The sequence below is a fragment of the Rhinolophus sinicus genome, chromosome 2 (genome assembly GCF_057876585.1).
Source record: "Rhinolophus sinicus isolate RSI-liver-muscle chromosome 2, RSI-T2T, whole genome shotgun sequence".
NCBI classification, from domain to species: Eukaryota; Metazoa; Chordata; class Mammalia; order Chiroptera; family Rhinolophidae; genus Rhinolophus; species Rhinolophus sinicus.
Genome location: NC_142502.1, coordinates 164,393,799 through 164,417,050, shown reverse-complemented (window position 1 = coordinate 164,417,050; position 23,252 = coordinate 164,393,799). Strand labels below are relative to the sequence as shown.

Sequence of the window (23,252 nt, the reverse complement as noted above, 5' to 3'; positions counted from 1 at the left end):
GTTTGGTTTTTTAAAATTCAATAAAAAAGATTTCTATTAATATACAAACACAAGTAAGCATCATATAATATCAAATGGCTGCTCAAGAAATAAAAAGTGGAATGTATATATTGGGCTTTATCTTAAAACCTCCTAACAGAGAAAAATTCTAAGAGGATTCAGGTGATAAATATTTGTTAAATAAGTATTTTCTGCTGCTATATTACACATGTGTAAACTCAGTCATTTAAGGAAATAAGTGTCTTGTTTTATCCAGAAACACAATAAAAATTCAAGAAATGCTCACCAAAGAAAGGCACACATGGTGGATTAATAGACCTGAGTTTTGCCAAATACTTCTTATAGTGATCTTCACTTAATTCATGAGCTTCTTCTAAAATTTTCTTTTGGCGACTTGGTATTTGCTACAATAAAAAATATATTTAGGGAGCGTAAGTTTACAAAAGGAATCAAAGGTTTTGCCAAAAAATGCCAGGCTAAGAGTAAAGCCCAAACAGAACTGTATCAGTTGGATTCTAAGAAGCATACTGCCTCAAAGAGACAATCTCCATGGGCTCTAGTACAAACTTACAGGTATGTGTGTGTACATCTATCTGAAATATAGTTTATCTTGCCATTCCTCACACAATTATGTGAGCATAATTGTACATTATATTACAAATTAAGTGCTGAAAGCTTTTTCTTCTTCTAACTTAGGCTAGGATCTGTAAATATATTTTAATGAGAATGCCAAATTTAAAAAGAACAATCATTCAAAATTTTGATAATTCCATCTTTTAAACTGTTACTGAATAGACAGATGAGGCACTTAAAAATTAAAGATCATAACTGTTAAAATTCTGATTCTTAGAACAGGGAATGGAAGTTCATTAAAAAAAAAAAGAAGTCTATACAAACCTACCTCAAACGTGTGGTCTAGCCTGTAAACAGGTGAGGAGTTCATAGCACTGACAACCTCAAGGACACCATTGAAGTTGTTCAGCTCTTGAAAGACTTGCAGAATCTCAATTATTCGACTCACCACAGCTACTCTTTCTTCTAAGTTTTCAGTTTCTACAATACATCTGGGAATCAAAGACAAAAACTGAATTAAAAAAATTTGTAATTTTTCCAACAAAGATGTGATTTAAATAATTTAGTAAATAACATAATGTACAGAGGGGTGTGGCTATAGTGTAACCATAGAGATCATATATTCAGGATGATAGGTAAATAAGAGGCTGGAAGACAAGGCAGTACCTTCAGTAAGGCTTGCTGCTCTTCACTGTTTTCTAGACTAACACCATCAACCAGTCAATCGTTTTTTCACTGTATCTGGTGCATCCTCTCTCAGCATTAGAATCAAATGCTGAGTCTAACATCTTGTTGAATGTATGCTAGTTTTTGGGATGTGGTTTTGTTCTAGGGGAATTTATTCTAGAATTTAAGAATTCCGTATCTCCTATTCATCTAATTGCAAGATTTTAGTGATTAATGCTTAATTTCTTCGATATATAGAAATAATTAGCTACATTTCTAGGAATAGCTCTTTACATAAGCATTGTAAGATTAAAAGTCAGTGAAAGTATTTTACCACAATTAAGAATAATATTTTAAAAATTGCTTAGAAAGAAATAAAGTCAATGAAAACAAAAATGCTTTACATTTAAATACGAAGAATCCTTGGAAAGAATATATATCCTGGTAAATATCTAAAAGTAAATATACTATGCTCAAAAAAAGAAAAAAAAATTCCTCATTGGACATTTACTTTTTATTTCTAATATTTGAGAGAATTTATTTACTAATCAGTTATCAGTAAAAAAAAAGACATTTTAAACTTGGTTTTCAATAATGTAATATTAAACAGCTTATAATCTAAGAAAAAACAGAATAGATAAATGGAAAAAATAAATAATATTAAACATTGTTAAGAATGTAAAGTTGCAGATTACATTATTCTCTGATGAAGCTGATATGACACCAAGAAAAAAAAAAACCATTGCAAAACTATCAAGATAAATTTGCCTTATTATCAAATTAAACATAGCATGTTTACATGTTTAAAGCATTAGCTAGATATATTCTAGCTAACTGGTTAGCTGGACATTTAAAAAGGTATAAGCATAATATGTTTATATCTTTTACTTATTTCGGTTGATATTAAGTAGGTATATAAACTGATATCACCTGTGGAGCTTTTGTAACAATTAGGTCAGTCTGGGGTGATTTATCCATAGATGACTTCAATTCTAATGCACATCCACAGCTAAAAACTACTGTGGCAAATGAACAGGAACCTCTCACATTGAAATGGCAGGAATTGGAACCCTTGTAGACTGCTGATGGTGGGAATGCAAAATAATATAGGCACTAAGGTAAACAGTACAGAGGTTTCCTCAAAAAAATTGAATATAGAAATTAAATTAAATATGATTCAGCAGTTCCACTTTTGGGTATTTATCCAAAGTATTGAAATCAGGATCTCAAAGATATATTAGCACTTCCATGTTCACTGCAATGCTATTCACAATAGCCAAGATGTGGAAACAACCTAAAAGTCCATCTATGGGTGAATGTATAAAGAAAATGTGGTATATACATACAATGGAATATTATTCAGCCTTTAAAAAGAAGGGGATCCTGCAGTATGCAGCAACATGGATGAACACTGAGGACGTTATATTAAGTGAAATAAACCAGTCACAGAAGGACTGCATGATTCTAAATAAAGGAGGTGCCTAAAATAGTCAAACTCACAGAAGTGAACAATAGAATGGTGGTTGCCAGGGGCTAAGGGGAGTGGAAAATGGGGAGTGGCTAATCAACATGTATAAAATTTCAGTTATGTAAGATGAATAAATTCTAGAGATCTGCTGTACAACATTATGCCTATAAATAACAATACTGTACTGTATACTAAAAAAATCTGTTAGTAGGGTAAACCTCATGTTAAGTTTTCTTAATACAATTTCAAAAAAGGCAAAGAGCAGGACACTTCTCAGTAATCTATTAAAAAAATGGGACAGAAATGAAATGGTCTCTATGTCTTATCAGTTATGTTTTCTCTTTACAGACATAAGTTTTAATTATTATGATGGGAAAAAGTCTTCTGCATACTAAAGTATAATTATTTAAGTTAATAATGAAGAAATCAGGAAATGACACTTAGAGGGCAAACCCTAAAATTTTACTTTTTAGAGACTAAGAAGTAATAACATAAATAGAAAGAAACCCTAACTTGCAGATTACTTGGAATATTTATTTCTCTTTAGGAAATGCTTTCAGGTCTTTATACACAGTCTATCTAGTTCAGGTTCCAGTCATTCCCTTATGTCACCTGCCTCTTGTTCTGATAATTCCAGTATGATCTGTGGAAACCTCATATCACCCTTATAAAATATTAGTCAAGTAATCACATAGTTATTTACTCAGAAAAAAATATGGCCAATACACAAAACTCCAATCTCTGGCCACAACTATAAAATTTCATTGAGATTCTGAATTTCTGAGATGATAGTATAAGGAGCTCTGCTTATCCAATCCCTCAGTGAAACTGGTGAAAATTACACACACACACACACACACACACACACACATATGTATATAAATTCAGTAAGAGAGGCAAGAGTTTGTGGTATTTGAACTGAGACTGTCCCCTGCCAGATCCCCTGGGAGGGAGGTGGTCTATGCAGACTGCTGCAGTCAGGACCACAGGGCTCCCTGTCCACCCAGCTCGCAGCTGGAGGGCTTTCCTCCCTAGAGGAGCAAGACTTGGCATTTCTCCCTCATCTTGCCCCAAGCTGAGGGTTGCTGAGGCTAAGTCCCAGGTGAGTGCAGCTGAGAATTGGGGACTCCCTTCTTCTGCGTAACCCCGATGTGAAACAGAGGCTACCTTGAATGTAGCATACTGAAAATAATGGGAAGATAGCTCCTCCGGGGTTCCTGAGGCCGTGGTTCCATGCCAGGAGAAGCAAGTCAAGAGGACCTCAGCCTACTGAGTGCGTGTACACACACACACACACACACACACACACACACACACCCATCATCACCAAGCACTCAGCTCCTAGAACAGGAATGTCACTCAGAGAGAAGCTTGTCATTGTCCCCAGCTCCGGAGTCCAGGTTCAAACAGCTCCTAATCACATCATTTGCAACAAAGTGTGGAGAAATTTAAACCTAAGGGGCTTTCAAGAACAGTGAAGGCTGTGGTGAAGAGCAATTGGGAGATTCGTAGATCTAATGAAGACACAGCCTAGACTGCTGGCTGACTAGTTTGCAGGTGAGATCCAGGGAATAAGACAGCTGAGAGGCGCCCTCCTGGAGTCAGAACAAATATGTAAACAGAGACCTCAGAAACCATTCCTTCAGAGAAGTCACAAGTTGATTGGGTTAGTTTGCCGAGCAACTTACCCTACCAGGGAATTGCTGCAAACAGTAGAGAAATCAGCTGGCAATTAGAGCAATTTAACAGGTGGGTGTGGTCAGGAAGGAGTGGAAGAAAGCCCTACCTATGCCACTGCCTTCTTAGGGTGACTGTGGCATACCCTAATCTGTACCTCCCAGAAGAGGAATATCTCAATTTCTAATATCTCAGTGTGGGGGGCAGGTGGAGGGGAACAGGCGTCACTAAAATCATCCAGCTAGTCACTAAACAAATAAACAAGCAATAACAATAACAAGTCCTGGGGGTAGGAGGGGCAGAACTCACAAGATGCTACAATATATTATCTACAATGTCAAGTGCCCAACAAAAAATTATGAGGCATGCAAAGAAACAGAAAAGTATGACCCCATTCACTGGAGAAAAATGCAGGAAACAGTAACTGCAGGTGAGACAGACCAGACGTCAGATTTAATAGAAAAATATTTCAAAGTAACCATTATGAATATGTTCATAGACCTAAAGGAGAGCATGATTTAAAAAGTAAAGGAAGATATGATGACAATGCACATCAAATAGGGAATATTACAAAAGAAATTATAAAAGGAACAAAATGGAAACTCTGGAATTGAAAAGTACAATAATTAAAATAAAAAATTTCCTAGAGGGACTCAATAGATTTGAACTGGCAGAAGAAATAGTTAACTTGAAGGTAGAGGTATTGTTCAGAAGTAAAGGCATAATAAAGACTTCCCCAGATACACAAAAAGGGAGAGAATTTGTTGCTAGCAGATGTACTGTACAAGAAATACTGAAGGAAGTTCTTCAGGCTGAAAGCAAGAGACCCCCGATGGTAATACGAATCCACACAAAGATCACAAGTAAAGGTAATTATGTGATTATGTAAGACACTATAAATGCATATTTTTTCTCATTGCTTCTCTTAACTGAGTATAATTTAAAACTACTGTATAAAATAATGTGTATGTAATGTATTGCTGGACCTATAGCAAATAGAAATGTAATATATGTATACTATATTGCCAATAACTGCACAAGGAATAGTATGGCTGTTCCTTGTGGGTGAGAGTAAGCTGTCATGGGCTAAGAAATGACAGCAAATAGTAAAGCAGTAATTATAACAACGTATTGTTAGATTTGCATAATTAATTACATGTAATGCACATTACAATAACACCAAAAGGGGGAAAGGAAATAGAGCTATAAGTGTAACATTTCTATGTCTGACTGACAAAGAAATATGACTGACAGTATAAATATGAAGCTGATTCTGATAAGATGTATAAGGTAAATTTTAAAGCAACCACTAAAAAAAGCCCTTCAAAAAACATAATGAAAAAATCATTAATGAAATTAAAATGCTACATTAGTAAGAAAACTATTCACTCAGTGCAAAAGAAAGGAGAAAAAGGAACAAAAAAATATGTGAGACAGAATTGCAAAGAAATTTATAACATACCTGATTGCTATGAAATGTAAGAACATCAGTAACACTTACTTCTCAAACCACAGCGTGAGATTAGTGGTGTGCCGGATCATTTTCAGAAGATTAGGAGAATTAATTTCTTTGTCTTCTTTTGTCCACACACTTCCAACTAATTCTGATGGCTGTACAGCTCTAAAATCATCAAGACATAATTCTACATGGTACTTTGCCCTCTAGTATATTGTTTTATTAAGCAATAAGATAAATAAAACCAAACTCCCATATAAACTTTCCTCTCACGCCAACAGAAAAGTTTATAACAAGGTATAATAAAAAATTGTAATTATACATCTTTTTCTACATGTTAAAAATACTTTTATGCATGTAACTGTATACTTTTATTATTGCCTTATAGTAGCATTGTACTTTAGGCAAGGTTGGGATTTCTTCGTAATATCTTTCCCAGCACTTAACAAATATTATTTAACAAATTAGGGTCCTGGGAAATAGATTCTAATACCGATTTTTGAGAATAGTGATCTTTGGTTCCTTTTGTCATTTATTAAAAAACAAATAGTTCGAAATTCTAAAGAGTCCTCATTTAAAACAAGAAGACATTTTTGAAAGAGTAGCTATGTCAACATAGGAAAACTAAAAAGGCTGTGCCTAGCCATAACTTAAATTCACAACTACAACAGCACTAGCTAACTTACTGAGCCCTTACTTTGTGCTAAATAAACACTGGACATATATTAACTATTTTAATCTTTACTACATCCCCAGGCGTTAAGTACTATCATTAGCTCCATTTTACTCTTGAGGAAACTGAGGGGCAGAAGGATTAATACACAAGAAGGTTAAAGTTGCCCAAGAATACCAAGCCAGCAATTGGTAAAGGCAGGATCTGAACCTAGCTTTACCAACAAGGGGTGACTGCAGACAGAGAAGCTGTAAATCCAAACAAATCAAGGGGGATCAGAGTAAAAAGGAGAGCCTTCTCTACGTCAGGCCTTATTATGAGCCACTTCATGTACTACCTTATTTATGCCTTATAACAATCCTATAAGGCAGAAACCAGCATTACATATTAAAAATTAACTCCTTTGAAGTAATTTGTCAGCTTGAATGCCAAATTACATACCGATATAGATCTGATTCAAGTAAAGTGAGTTGTCGAGCAATTTCTATTGGGTGTAAGGTGAGCAGGTCAAAAGTCTCTATATGTCCAGGTCTGCTTATGTGCCACTCAACTGTGGGAGGTGAACTCTGAAATGTAATATTATGACCTGGTCCATTGTCTCTTGCAATTTTTTTCCTTTGGATTATTTTGGTGATGGATTCAACCCATTTTTTCATTGCTTTACCTGAAATACATTACATTTTAAACAACATTTAAATACTTTTTACTCAATATTTTATTTTTTTAAATACTTTAAAATGATACAACTGATACCTGAATATATCTTTGTTACAAAAAATTCAACTGATCAAAATTTTTAAAATGCAAGCTCCCCTTTACCAGTTATTTCCCTCTTCCCTATCCCAATCTCATTCTTTATATGGGTAACCACTGTTAATAATTTGGTATATGTTATTCCATATCCTTTCTAAATAAAATTAGAAAGTAATTTATTTGTAGAGATTTTTCACCTCTGTTGTTCTGAACTTCAGTTCAAAATACTATTTTATAATCCTCTGAAAAGAGATTTATCTTACACAAGTGAGATTTATAAGAACAGACTACACACATTCATTGTTAATCTAATTAACATTGCAGTTTTATAAACCCAACTCTAGCATGAGTTTTTGATGTGGCTTTCTTTTGTACTATGCATGAAAGTACTATTATTTAACCCTTTCTTTTCAGATTCTCATTTAGAATATATGGTGAAAATGGAAACAAGTTTGTCTAAGACATCCTTCGACCTATATAATCATAGAATCTTTAAAACTAGGAGGAAACTTTAAAGATCATCAAGCCTAACTCCTCATATCACTGATGAGGAAATTGCAGTACAAATAATCAAAGTAATTTTGTCCAAAGTCATATATCTGATGAGTGGCAGTGTAAGGAACAGAACCCCTGCTTCTTGCTCTGTTTATTGGGTGCCCTGCTGCCTCTCTGTTGTATGCACTATTCACCTAATTGTGGCCTGGTCAACCTCCATCAGTGCTGTTACCACGGCACAATAGTTCCTAAATTGTCCTCTGGTATACACACTTTCAGAAAGTGTAAAGACAGCATAAATTGAGACTTTTTTCATCTAATTCCAAAATAACCAAGAATTGATTTACTAACTGAAAATACACTGGGCCAACAGGGTGATTACTGAGCAATCTGTAGGTCAAAAATGTTATTTGATAAAAATTTAAACATTTTCAAATTGTTTTGCTGGCACTATTAGAAACACCTATTAACAACAATGAGCAGTAATAACATCAATTGAAAGTCACCATATAGGTACTTTATTACACATAAAACTAGGCACTTAAAAAAAACACATACCTCTTACTGTTCCAATAAATTCCTCCATTCGCTGCAAAAGAGCTGTATCTCTTTCAAAATCGTAGAAGTGGTGCTCTACCCAGTGCCGACATACATTTAATACTCTATGGCATTAACACAGAACAATAATTGAGTTATATGGGAACTCAGACAAAAATGTTTATCACAATGCATGGTATAAATGAAAACAAAGTAACTCTCACCAAATTAAATCTTATAAATGGCTTACCATTTTCAAAATTCTATGTTGATTAAGACTTATACAATAATTTCTGATGATTGTTTTTCACTCATTTTACTTATTACCTCTCCTCCTTGCTTGGGAAAGATCCTCACTTACTTCAACTCTGAAACAGAAGTTCAGTAAAGACTTACTCACTTCAGTTATTTAGTTAATGCTTACCGCAGTTGTACAGGCTGTATATATTCTTTTCTAAATCTTTTTAGTTCAGCACTCAAGGGTTGATCTCCATTCTCTATAGCTATGCGATCTGCTTCTGTTGGCTCAGGCTCTGGAATTTCAAACCTAACATAAAACAGAACAAACTAATGAAAATACTAGTTATATCAAATCATACAAATAGAAAACTATAAACCTTTTCACTAGTCAGCACAATCAAGAGAGCACTGTAAAAAATTACTAAGGGCATAAACATCAGTGAAAACAAGTAAGGCTTCTATAATATAAGGATTAATGATTTTATTTTACTTTTTCTAAAAAAATTAAAACTTGCCAAAATAGGTAAAACTAACGAGAAACACAAAAGATAATACACGCAAAGTCTAAAAATAAATGTGATTATAAAGTCATGGGACTGGTGTTCATTTTTGGCTTGTGTAATTACTCTTAAATCAGCTACACAATACTCTTTAAGTGTAATGCTTGAAAAGTTGACTGCTCTTTGGGTAGATAAAACACTTTTTTTATTATATTATTTGTTCACTGACTAGCTCCCTTTTTTCAACATGTAGTATATTTGAAAAATTCTGTTTAGAACATCTAAATCATCAAAATTTCAATCTCCAAGTCTAAATTATACATTTTATATAGTTGTTTGATTCATTTATAAATTTGAAATTTCACATACTGAGTTTCCATGTTAAAAAGAATAGCTATTTTTGTATTTAAATAATCAAAACTAACAAATTATAAAATAAATGGTCACCTAAGAAAGATTTTATTTCTTATAAATGGCTCATGAACTGCAATTTAAAGCTCATCCAATATATTTCCAAGAAACATAAAAGATCTTAGTTCAATCTCTTTAAAAAAAAATAATTTAAACATTTTAAATTGACAGACCTTTCTATTATAAGACTCAGTAGTTCTTGAGGTTTACAAAAGGATCTGTATGTTGTAAGAAATGTCCGAACAAAATTGGGATCTAAGGAGAAAAAGGAAAAAATACCTTATTAAAATCTTTGATTCAGAATAATTAAAACTACTGTTTATAGTTTCATAAGACGCTAAACAGTCAATTTTAAAAGTCCCAAAATGTTTGACTACATATAATGCTTCAGACTTTACAATGAACTACTAGCTTTAGTGCTTCCTAAGTTAGTGGCAAAACCATGGATACTAAAATTTTACATCAACTTATTTTCTTGATCTCTGCACAACTCTGACTAGCTGATCTTAACTCATCATCAGCCACAGGAATGCAAAGGGAAGAACGGGAAAGGCAAAGACAGGGCATGGAAGCAAGCCCCACCTGCTACCTGGATCTCAGAGCATCACCAGCTGGGTGTCTCTCTCTCGTAAAGAGAAAGGCCAAAGCAATATGCCATTGCTTTTCCTGACACCGAGACTAGTTTACCTAGAATTGGTTATCTAGATTTCTTTCAATCATGTTAACAGAGCATACATCTAGAAATTGGATCTTATACTGTGGTAGAAGATTAAGTTAAATGGTTTCTAAATTATTTGCTAGAGGTCTTAATTAAAACCGTTAAAAGCTTACAAATACCTGTTATTAAAACTATTAAGTGTGCAAGAATAAGCTGATTTGGTTCTATTTACAACTTTCAATTCCTTTTATTCCAAGTAGTCACAATGAGAATTCCACCATAAAAGCAGAAGTCTCCAACCCCTTGCATGAGAGGACCTACTTTTCATTCACATCTCCATGAAGTAAAACAGGTGGCTGACTGAGTGTGATCACATCCCCAGGCCTGGCCTACTCCAGTCTCCCTGATAGTATTCTCCCAAGTTGTGGAGAAAGGCTGCTGTCATCAGCACAAGAGACCTGGGCTGTCATCTTCAGCATAAAGAGGGGGAGAAACTACTTCCCACAATGGAAAAAAAAAATCACTTCTATAACTCAAATTTCATCAAGGTCCACATTTAGTTGTAACAGTCATTAAAAAGGAGGAGGGAAGAGTTCATTAACTTGAGTTTTTTACCGGGAGCATCCTTTTCCGACACTGTGGACTGGTAAGCTCTAATTTAATGATAAACTCATTGAGAGTAGCAACTACCTTTATTTTTCTTAGCCTCTACACTGTGGATCCGTTATAAGAAGTGCAGTGTCTTTTATCAGCATTGGGTTTAGCAAGAATCAGAATTAATGTGTTTGGGAAATTTCTATTTACCAAAGTTAGCCTTAAAATAGTTATATTAACTTTTTCCCCAAAAAAGCAAATTCATGGATTTATTATAAAATAGAAATCAATTTCCAATCTATTGGTATATGTGGTCATCAAAATAATGAATTGATTTAAATATCACACACCCTTGAATTTAAGATTATAATAATACCTTTTGAAGTTAAAGGAAAATTTAGTAACAAAAATACATTGGTTTTAAATGCTTCTCTTCTCCTTTAGCTTTGTACCTTTTGAGGCTAGAGTGGGTTACTGATAAAGTAATTTAAATACATACAACCCTTTAGTAATTTCCTCTCTGTTGGTATTTTATTGTTTGTCTTCAGTTACAGAGTTCCTCAAACGTTAAAGACTAATGTTTCATCCAGAAGAAAAGATTTTAAAACAGAAGGCTGTACAAGATTTTAAAACAGAGATTTATATCGATTTCATCACAATCCTCCCTTTCAAGAATCTTCTTCTGTTCTGCAAATCTATTTGTAAGGTGAGGCTACTGAAAACATCACATGTTTAGGAAGCAAAAGCAGTGGACACTGCAGAGATGCTGAGCTGTCCCTACAGGAGAGAGCCCAGAAGTTTAGTACAAGGTGCTCCAAATATCCCTGAGCTCTGTTCCAAATTTAAGATGATCCATCCTTTTTTAAAAAGAAAAGTTTATTTCAGTCTAAAAATCAGTATCCAGATCCATTTCTTCTCAAATGACACTTATGTCAGGCTAAAAAGTTGTGGGTTATCAAAGGTACTTTTAAGTTGAAAAACAATAAAAGTAAGTTCTAAATGAATTAAAATATGTTTTTGAAAAACTGGCTATTTTTAAAGGCATACAACTTAAAAATGGTCTTTTCATCTTAACTCCGAGCTTCTGACCATTTCAGTACTTTAGTAACTGATGACAATGCTGGGCAAGTCATGATGTGCCTCAGTGTGACATCAGTCACACGGGGATCACATCAATTCCTGATGTCTTATGTAAGGTTCTCAAAGAGCATTCTCATAATTTATTCCATACGATTTCTGTGAAGTGAATGGGTGATAGTTTTCCTTTTCTACATATGAGCGAAGTAACTAAGACTTATCTAGGGGCACACAGTTGAGTGACAGAGATGGAACCATATCTAGATGGTGTGATTCCTGATTTGGTGCATATCACGTAACCTCCTGAATTAAAGGATTCCTGAAGGTTTCCACAGCTGTGAGATCTAAATATAAAGAATGAATCCATGAATTATATAATCACTATAGAAATTTAAACAAATGATTAATTCAGAATGTAGCTATAAACTGCTAATCTTGATTAAAGGCACTAGAAAGTCACTGAAAAATTAGCAGTCTAACTGTGATTCTGTAATTCTTGTTAAGCCTTCTTCCAGATTTTAGGAAGTAGCATCTGTACCTTCCTGTACACTGTATTCAGAAGAGGAGTTTCTGAAGCTGCCGGTGAAATAAACACTCCCACAATCATCAGTTGTACTAAGTTCTAAAATGACTCAAGTTTAAGTTGTTTTTAGCTGGGTTACAAATAAGAGTGGTCTTGCCAAAAAGGAAAAAAGAAAAAAAAAAAGCAGCAGAAGCTAAAAATAAACCAAGAAAATTTGGCAAAAGTTTAAGTACTTTCAAAAAATATCTTAGAGGCTCTTCATATATTCCCAGGCTTGAATTAATTTAGACTCTATTTTTATTCTAATGCAGTGGGAAATTGCTAATGAATGAAAAACTTATATTAAGAGAGGACATAACATCTGTATTTGAAATTTTACACAATATTCCAGAAGATATTTTTATTTCTATTGATTTCCCTATTCAGCGATTGTAACATATATGATGTCACACTAACCGCTGAAGACCTTTATCTAACCAATGATATAAAGGACTAAGATAATTTGATATTTTAAAAATATCATTAATAAGGACAGGTTATATAATTTTGTAAGAAAACAAGTACCTACTCACATTTATCAAGCAATGATGAAAGCTAAGTTTTATATTGCCTCTGTTGGTTGTGGAATAGCAGTTATTTACCTACATTATAAAATGATGTTTCAGAGACAAATGAAAGGCAAATGCGTAAAAATACACAAGCCAGGATGGTTGGTTTTAAAATATAGGCACAAACGTATTTGGCGAGAAAATGAAAATCAACTATTTCGATATTCTCCTTCTCTTTCTGTTTATCACTTGCTTGTGGATGTAATTCCACAAACTTTTCTCAAACTAATCCCTAATGAATTGTAATATAAGCAATGACAAAAACTTTACCTGTGGGTTTTCTCTTCTATATGATTCTCAAATTCCTGTACTAAGATTTCGACCATGCACACTAGCTTCTCATCATCCTTCTCTATACAACCTCTCTACATATACCTACCAGCTCTACCATCAGGTCCCTGGTCTAGGCCCAGCTGCTTTCAAACATGAGCTGCACTTACTATTTTCTGCTAGTTTTCTAGCTGTCTGTATTGTTCACTCTAAAACTATTCTTTGATAATATTTTATTGTACAATTCTAAATCTGAGGAACTCAGAATATACTTACATTAATGTTCAGAATATAGCATACTAGATCTGAGGTGATAAATTCAATCCTTTTTTCTTAAGTTCTTATTTTGATCGACACTTGACATTTTATTTGACAGGCTCAATGACATTTATGAAATACTTATTACACAGAGTTATTTATGTAAAGAATACCCCTCCCCCAACGACCACAGTGAAACAGTTAATCAGGATGTCTGTTCACTGTTCATGTGATAATTCTCCCTTTAATACAGCCATTTGAAAAGCTACAAGAAACAATAAGCTCCTCAACAAGGATTTATAAACAATCACTCTTGAATTCCTTAAAAAAGGAAACACGCTATGCTGACGCACAAACACTTAAAAAAAAATCAGCGTTTAAAAATAGAACAGCACTGCCCTATAGATCAAAAGCTATTCAAAAAAGTTTTTAAAAGTTAAAACACCCAAACTGAGCTTATATGGGACACAAAGTCAAAAGAAATATGATGCAAATTTTTGAGGATTTTCTATATGAGGGCATAAAATAGCAGTAAATAATTTAAAGAAAAATAATCAACTGGCTTAAGTTTTTTCAATACCATTTTCCATAAAAGAGAGGTTCACCATGCATGGGAAACACCTTTTCCCCACACTTCAGTATGAAAAGCTTTTATTTCCATATAATGTCAGTTCTGAATTATTATCCCTATACTTCAAGGTTACCTCATTTCTCTAAAAGAGAACATCAAACATTTTCTTTACCCATGTTGTTTTAAGCCTCAATATGAATTTGTATTTTATTTCCTATAACTGTAACTGAAGAGAAATTCCCACTCATCTCCTCTTCTTTATGCATAGTGCTTTGTGCTTTCTTACGATAGGTAAGGAAAATTTCCTCATATCCTTGCCAGATTCAGAAAGATCTTTCTAACTAGATAATATTCCCCCTAGCATTTGGGATGAATTCCAAAGTTCTGATATAGTTAGTGAATTAGTGTATGTCCAGAAACACTGGATCTGAGAGATAAGCTATAAATTATATTCCACATATGACCCTGTCGCAATCTTTTAAGCAAGTTAAGCACTTTCTACTTGACCTAAATTTAATTTTTCTCCCAGAAAGCTTTCCTTTATAGAGCCAACAACACTAATAGACAAATGACTGAGTTTTGTTACAAACTAAAATTATCATGACCAGTACACCTAACTATATACTAAAATCTATGCATTAAAATGGCAGTTTATCTATAGTTAGAACTTATCACCTATTTCAATAAGAAAAGTACTCTGACTGTATCTTCATAGTAGACCTGTACTTGCCCAGAAATGAACAAGCCATTTATAGTACTGGCAATTCAAACCAACCAGGTAATTATCTTTATTTTTATTATTCAATAAACATAACAAAAATTATATTCCAATAAAAAAATTCACTGTGTATGAGTCAGTGTAACATGGTGGAAAGCGTATTCTATTAAGAGTCAAGATACCTAATTTCTAGTTCTCATTCTGCATTTACCTGATGATATGCTTTCTGGCAAATCACATAACCTTCAGGGGCCTTGGGTTTTTGTGTACAAAGTGAGGGACTGGTCACCTCATCTAGCACTAGAGATCTATAGCTTTATTTCATAAATTATTGTTAAAACACTTAAGGAGTCATGTTGGCTGGGGCCACAGTGAAGACTGAATTAAGTTAAACTAGCTTTTCTTCTGTTTTTTTATGACAATGTCTGGCCAACCTATAATCTTAAAAAAAAAAATGTCTGTAAGTAGTGCTTATTAGTTCTTAAAATTTCTCATTGTATTATAGCCAATATCTTTTATTATACTCCTATACAATATAATAAAAATGTGCAAGTCAAATTTTAGCTTTTCTTCAATGCAAACCACAACTTGCACTATATGTTCACCAATAAAAACACCTACTAATTAACCAAACAACAACAAAAAAAGAAGAACAGACCAATAGTCTTAAACAAACTGTAGTGTGGATTCAGAGCCCATCTGAACTGGAAGAGACCTTAAAAAAATAACTGCTTTCATGTTTTACAAGTTTATAGATGGTTTATTAAAAACATTCTATATTGCCAGTAATAAGTTCAGCGATAGACCTTACAGAAGAGCCCAAACAAACTAATAATTAATACTAACTTGTGTGTAAAAACCACAACTCATGTAAGCTGCTTGTGGATTCTAATTACAACAGTAATATATTTATGACGTAAATTAAAATATTCAATTAAGCTTCAAAAGAAAAATGTCAAAAAACTTAGCCACAATACTTTGAAAACCAACACTGACATTTTATTCAAGAAATTAATGAAAGAAACTTTTAAAAAACCAACTTTTAAAACAAGTAAAACAATCTTGTCAATTTAAATTTGAATATACTTAACTTTGCCAAGTTCTATAAATCTAGATATTTAAGTGTTTCATATTAACTAGAAATACGACTATTTAAAATATTATTCTATTCAAAAGCTAAAAATCAATATAAATGAGAGCAACTACCAAAAATAACTAGTAAAACACCATGGCAAAAGTACTGTGTCCACAGACTTGGCTAGCATTGTATACATTAAGCAGAGAAGACTGCCAAGTTTATAGAAAAACTACCAGCTATGATTGTTCAAGTTTTGTTTGTTTCGAAGGGTCTTCATTCAAAATATAAATAAAAGGCACAGTTCCCCCCAAAAGAAATATTTAATTGTAGTTCTGCAGCTGCTTACTAATAATCATAAATTCTGTGAAATACAGCAAGCAGTTTAAAGAAAATTTTTATGATTAATAATCGAGTTTTACAGAAACAATTATATTACATATTTTGGAATCTGCAAGTGTTTCCAACTCAAAAACCACTGACTTGTGATAGTAACACTAGTAAGTCTTCTTCAGCACTTGCCACTTTTATTTCTCTACAGGAAAACAATAGTACAACTTCTCCCTTAGGAGTTTTACTATTAAACGTATGGATTAATTTTACTTTAAACAGAACTCAAAACAAAGGTATTTAAAATGAACGATGGACAGTTTAGAAAGTTTATGCTAAAAAATTGTGTGAATCTTCTAAGACAAAAATCAGAACGATGTGGCAGGAAAAGCAATTTGAAATTTCAGAACCTTAAAAATTCCTTATAAAGAAATCTATGCCACACACAAGATAATAATAATTCTAAAAATTTCTTAAAAGTAGCCAAGAAATAAGTATTTCGCAACCACCAATTTTGGGTAATTTAATAAAATATTTTGTAGTTGCATTCTAGATCTTAAAGAGTATACAGAAGTTGATGAAGAGCAACTAAACTAAATAGATAGGTCATATTAATTAATGAAAATCATACTTCTCAAAAACAGTTTCAGATGTAAAAAAAAAATGACAGAATAATCTATTTCTATTTCATGTAAAATCCTAGACAGCTTATCTAAATTTCCTGTGCCTTGATTTATTTTTTTGTTTTTGGGCCAGTAAAAATAACACCCTGATTACAGAAGTTTCCAGGTGAAAAATCAATGATAAAATTAGAATCCCAGACTTGACTTTTTTCACTATATTCATATTTCAGCTACTGCCTGCTACTACCAAATGGTATGTGCTCAGAAAACCCAAACTGCTCTTAAAATTAGCATATGGAAAACACCATTATTTTACTATAGAAAAGGCATTCAAAAGAACTACCAATTAGAGGCCAAATAAAAACTAAAAACACTGGCTTATTTGTCCCAGAGAAATGTGGACATAATGAAACAGATTATATTTATAAAGTGCTTTGATATGACTAATAAAAATATTCAAACTTAATTTTACTTTTCTGCAAGGTGACCCTGATGGATTCCATGCCATAAAAGTAGTTCTGACTGAACATTCCATAAATCGAACAGATCAACATTACTGAATGCTATTCATCTTTATGACAGTGAAATAATGGATATCTGTAAAAGTTTAATTTAACTGGTACCAGAATAGTTTTCAGAGAGAAGTAAGAACCCATGTATAGGACTTTAAAAATTTAAGATTTCCCCAGAAATATACATCTCCTAGAGATACGAATACATTTAAACAAAACATATGGAGATGGAATTTAACTTTCACATTTAACTATTTACGAATAGCATTTATAAGAATTACATTTGATTTTACATGTTTTTTGATAAAAACATTCTCTAAAAATAAGTTTGCTTTTATATTTACAAAGAGCTTTTACATACAGTATTTAATTTATTCTTTCCAACAATATTCTAAGGTAGCTGTTGTGATGTTGATTTTTGAGATGAAAAACTAAGGTTCTCAGACCTTAAGCAACTATGATAGAGTGAGGGTCTAAATCCAAATTCAATGCTCTTTTTACTATACCACACTCTACAATATTTTACAATTATCAAATTTCCTATTATGTAGAGAAGTTGAAGGTTGAAGAACATTGGATTATCATTTGTTACTTTATTAGAAGAAATTAAATTACTTTAAAAATGAATCATTGTATGTGTTCCTTACCTCTCAAACACTACATCTGATTCAGTCGACAGTAATCTTCCTACGTGGTTTGGACATGTTTGTCTTTAAAAAGTGCCTTGCTAAGGTGAAACTGTTTTCTTAAATAACCTCAAGTTGTAAATAGCAAAAAATACAGAAAACTTAAATGACTTCCAGGATTGCTAAATTTAATAAGTTTTAGGAATGAAAATTAAGAAAAAGCAATGCTGTGCATATAGTATGTACTACCAGCACAGTTTTGTTGATGGATGTATATTAAAATTTTTACTGATTTTAATCTCAATAATAGAAAGAAAAAAAGAGGTAAAGGTGGTAAAAGGTTTTTAGATCCTAATGATCATGATTTATCACTACTTTTAGTTTTGTTTCTGCTACTTTCTAACTGGGTAAATTTAGCCAAGTAATTTTATTTTCTCATTTATAACTCTGGTTGTAAAATTAAAAATAGTGTATGTAAATATGATAGGAAAAAGTATAAAATTTCAAAGAAGTATAAAGTGGCAGTATTTTTGTCAAAGAAAAATGAACTCTGATAATAAAGAGGTCTTTTGTTGTTAGTTTGCTTTCTATTCTAGGTTACAATGACCAGAGCAGCAAAGAAAATCGGCTTGAAGCAGGAAAATAAAAGTGATAGGCAACTTCGTATTTCTTACCTGCATACATATGGTACGTGAGCCTCTCTATCAGTTTAATAACAGTTCCTGCTTTGATAATTGGAATTCCAGCCTTGGGCTGCATGTTTTCTTCAAATATTATATTCTCTTCAGAGTCAGGCTCTGCAAATCTATAAACATCAGCACTAGGGAGCCTCATCTGCTCCTCCTTCTCTTCCTGCAGCATGGTCACATCCAGCATCCTTTCTAGCGTGCTCCGGTACTGCAAGGATATCAGTGCTGCCATCCAATTGTTTTTCTCTTCAGCAGACTTGGCAGAAAATATAACACTATTTTCGTCTTTTAAAATTATTTCAAAAGCATGCTTGTACTCACTGGTGTCATCTTTGTCATTAATTTGTACCTTTCTCATAAAAAATTTTTCTTTAAGACGATATTCTGCATTGCTAGCACCAGGAAGTCTTGGTTGCCCATGATTTGATTTACAGCAAATCATTAAGCCATCAAAGAGAAATATGTGTCTTTCATGTTTGGCTCCTACACGTGTAAGAGTTCCTTCCATTATAAACTCATTGCAACACTGTCCAATGTCTTTTCCCTCCCAACCATCAATATTCTTTTGAATCTCATTCATTTTCTTGATTGCTAGTTGTTTCCCCTTCATTTGCTGACTATAAAACCGACATGCAGATTCACTGGGATAAAGGAAAAAACATTATTAGTACACAGATGACAGAAAACCTAGAATGCACGATAATAAACGACAGTGTAAAAGTGTATTTTAACAAGTTACATTGATAGGTTTTCACTAATTCTCCAAATATATTAGTGTTACAAAAGTGCATAATTTTGGAAACTGAAACAACACAGTAAAGACTTTTTTTTTCACTCTCTAAAAAAGAACAAGGATAAAATTCTACCCTATAAATTCAGCCACAGAATGATTATTTCTACCTTGGCTACTAAATACTTAGAATGACAAATATTAAAAGGTAGCCCAATATAGTGAAAAAAAGTAATTTAAGAGGTTTAAAAAAATTATTTAGAAATGCTTAAGAGGACAAGACCCAAAGCTTAAAAACATGCACATATTATAATTAGGAAACTGGAAGCATTGTCATCTGAATTAATGCCTCAAGTTATATAATCCCTAAAATAAAGGACACTAGTAATTTTACTTTGACACAACAATGATGTTGACATAAATCTACCCAACACATTTTACTCTACCTCTCCTTTAGCTTACCAGTTGATTCTCAGGAGGTCTTGTCTGGGAGTATGCAAGGAAAATGCACAATATGAAAGGTTTTCAAACAATAACAAATTCTCTTGGCTTTGATGTCACTTCCTCTGAGAGACCAAGCTTGTCACTAAAAGTATTTTCTTCATTGTTTACTTGGGAGGGAACTGAGATCCCTGAATTTATACCATAATATTCAAGGTGAAAAAGAAAATTATAAAAAAGCCAAAATATTTACCTCAGTCTTCGTTTTGCAAGACTTTTAGAACATATTTTTTCCATACCACTCTGAACATTAAGCAAAGCTGTTATTGCTTGTTTCAAACATTCCTTGTCTTCTTGATCTTCACTCTTTTCTTCTAACTGCTATAAAGTAAAAATGACAAATCTGAACCAATAGAACAGTTTTGGACAAAAAATAATAAGCCTATTTTATTTAAGGATAAAGCTAACATTGATCCAACTCTTTCTACCATGATAAAATTTTTAAATGTGTCATAAAATATATTAAGAATCTTTTTCTTCTTTATGTATTACTATCCATATCAACATGCAACCAAGTTTTCCACATTCAAAAAAAAAGTAGAAGCAGTGTTAAAAGATGTCACACCCTTGTGACAGGCAGTAATGTGCAGTTTCTCAGATGCATATGACTGAAAATAATGAGGGACATAAATTATCTTTTTAACTTCATAGGACTTAGTACAGCAGTAGGCACACAGATGAGATTTTTTTGAAGTGTGCAGTTTGGTCTTAGGTTTTTGATTCCAACATTAATGCTGTAGGCAATGGGATAATAAGGAAGATAAATAAAAATACAGAGAAGGATGCAATATAGTGGGGAGAGGAACTTGAAGACACAAAAATTAGGATCAAATTTTGACTTTACCTCTGTGTGACCCTGGGACAAATTATTTGACTTCTGAGCCTCATTTTTTCCATCTGTCAAATGAGTTTTATAAAAAACCTGCCTTGCCTACTTTCTGGTGCTGTTACTAAAAATCAAAGTACTTTGTAAATGGTAACATATAAGTATACATTGTTTTCTTTGCAATCCTACTAGAGAATTAACAGTATCATGAAGAACTTTGTCAGTATTCATGTGAAGATTTTGACTAAAACTAGGAATATACATGTTAGTGAAACTCAAGCAAATTTTCTTAGGGGCAAACATACTACATATGCCAGACAGAAAGTCTGTACTTAACAAGGATTATCATCATCAATAACTACTAATTATCAATACAACAAGGTGACTGTAATTCAAGCACGCACTTAACTGAGGTATGAGTGACAATAATTTATTAAACTGCTAAACCTGTTTCTGGCAGCCAAAAAGGAAAAGTTAAGGAATAACATTTACTCAACGGCGCTTTCATGCAACATTTAAGAACACTTACTCTACCATAAAGGAAAAGACTTGAGAAATAAAACCATAAAATATTTGAAGTTATTTATAAAGGCTTACTTTTCAATGAGCTTCATTAGTCATTAGTATTTTAAGGGTTTTATGTTCTTGAGAGGTAGTCCTTAAAGATCAACAACAAATTCCTTTCTGCTTCAACTGATAAAGATCAATTATGCCTACACACGTATACTCATGACTTGTGAAAAGTAAACCTATTTCTATTCGATGCCCCACACAAAAATCTATTCATAACAATTTTCAACATAAGGTTAAAAAATACTCAAATACCTTTTACTCAGAGTATTGCTCTTTACTATGGCCAGCTAAATTAAAGAAAGTCAACGGCCAAGTGTTCCTAGAGAAAGATACTAGATTTTTATTTCACAGATATTACTGGTAGGCTGAAGGCTGGCTCTAGGTAATCTCTCAAAGGTCCTCTCATCTCTATCCTTCTAAATTATTTTCCTCTCATTTGGCAGAAATTTTTGGAGACAAAATGTTACCATAAACCTTATCAAGCTTAGGCTTCAAAGGCAGCAATCTAACACTGAAAACAATATTCAATAAGAAAGGGCAAAATTCTACATGGTGTAATAATGAAAGTACTGCTAAAGAGTGAACTATTTCATCAAGTTGTTTCAGAATTTAATCACTCAATATTCAAGTCAATATGATACATGGCAATTGTTTAGTCTTACAGAGTTGACACCAACAGATAGTAGAATATTACTAAGTCTTTCACATTCTGTCATTTGATATATTTACATTATTAATTCAGGCAAACATACCTAAAAGTCATACAAAAGACAATCCTAACACACATAAAACGAGTTATGAAAGTAACAAATCCATTTAGACATGCATTTTATTTTTCTGTTCTAAAAATGGTTCAAGTTTCTAGGTCATTTATCTATCATTTAAACTATAGCATTTCACATACAGAATATACAAGTATCTCAAAAATATTGTTAATATACTTTAAAACCACAAACCTAAAGTCTATTTCAAATCCCATAAAACTTTGTATGTCATATAATTTAAATGAAATAATTTTTAAATGTAATTTTTACCTTCATAGCATTAGTCAAGCATCTATTAATAAAATAAATTTCAATGCAACAAATGACTTTTAAGCATTCTTTCCTTCTTTTACTCAACATAGCTGATTTGGTATTGATATATTAGTATGGGTATTGGTACAAAATAATTCAGGCTAACTACCATCAAAGGGGTGGTTTATTGTTGCCACAGAAACAAAGCAGTGGCAATTAGTATGTAAATGAGACTCCACAAAGCAGCAGCATCCTGTTGTTACCAAAGTGATATTCAATACCCTGCTTTTCATGGGTGCCTATTTAATAACATTCATTGATTAATAACAACAATTTAATTTTACAAATGAAGTTCATTTAAATAGTTAAAAAATATCAAGTTCTAAGATTATATTGTTGTATATGAAATTGTATTTAAATTTATTTAGATAATCATATTTTAAAGAACAATGAAAACTCGTATGTTCTACAGAGAATATAAAATTTACATTTTCAAAAGAAAGCAGCCACCTTTACCAGTGATTACTTCTTTTTCTGGTTCTTTAGAAATAACTAGGAGGGGCAGTACTAAATATGGTACATTGCCTGTACAATGGAAACCCCGGGAATTAAATTGGATTAAATTTGAGGATCTCTGAACTGGAAATCAATATTCATAATAGTATTCAGGAGAGGAATAAAACTCAAGGTTGGTTTATACATAAAAAATAAAGTGTTGTACCTGATACATTTTATTATAAGATTTCAACTAATTCACAAACATATAATGATTTCCCTTTGTTTAAAAATAAAAACTTGAATTCATGTTTTTATTTCTAGAAATTAACTTTCTCCAACATGAGAGTAAATAAAACTAAGGACTGCCATTTATTTGATGGTGCAGGCAAACAGGACCAAACCCCAGGATTCTTGACACTCAGTTCAGTGACCTTTTCAATATACTATCCAAAGAATTGAAATGACTTTAAAATACCTAATTAGAAAAGATTCACCAAATAAAACCTACTCCATTCAAACAGCTAAAT

General features: G+C 32.6%; 2 protein-coding genes across 4 annotated transcripts in view; one reads left to right on the top strand and one right to left on the bottom strand.

Moving 5' to 3' along the window:
- ARHGEF33 (Rho guanine nucleotide exchange factor 33) overlaps window positions 1–12,052 on the top strand; it is a 103,657-nt gene extending 91,605 nt beyond the window's left edge. Inside the window, exon 19 of the mRNA XM_019742490.3 lies at window positions 11,250–12,052. Coding sequence (XP_019598049.1) covers window positions 11,250–11,331 — 82 coding nt within the window. The 3' untranslated portion in view covers window positions 11,332–12,052. The remainder of the gene's footprint in view (window positions 1–11,249) is intronic.
- The window catches only part of SOS1 (SOS Ras/Rac guanine nucleotide exchange factor 1), a 119,961-nt gene that overhangs the window by 22,006 nt on the left and 74,703 nt on the right, over window positions 1–23,252 (bottom strand). For all 3 annotated transcript variants that reach the window (XM_019742393.3, XM_019742402.3, XM_019742420.3), the window contains 9 exons: window positions 20,006–20,133; window positions 18,567–19,222; window positions 9,623–9,704; window positions 8,723–8,845; window positions 8,320–8,423; window positions 6,955–7,177; window positions 5,886–6,005; window positions 902–1,064; window positions 287–404 (listed from right to left, as the gene is read on the bottom strand). In XM_019742393.3, coding sequence (XP_019597952.1) covers window positions 287–404; window positions 902–1,064; window positions 5,886–6,005; window positions 6,955–7,177; window positions 8,320–8,423; window positions 8,723–8,845; window positions 9,623–9,704; window positions 18,567–19,222; window positions 20,006–20,133 — 1,717 coding nt within the window. The remainder of the gene's footprint in view (window positions 1–286; window positions 405–901; window positions 1,065–5,885; window positions 6,006–6,954; window positions 7,178–8,319; window positions 8,424–8,722; window positions 8,846–9,622; window positions 9,705–18,566; window positions 19,223–20,005; window positions 20,134–23,252) is intronic.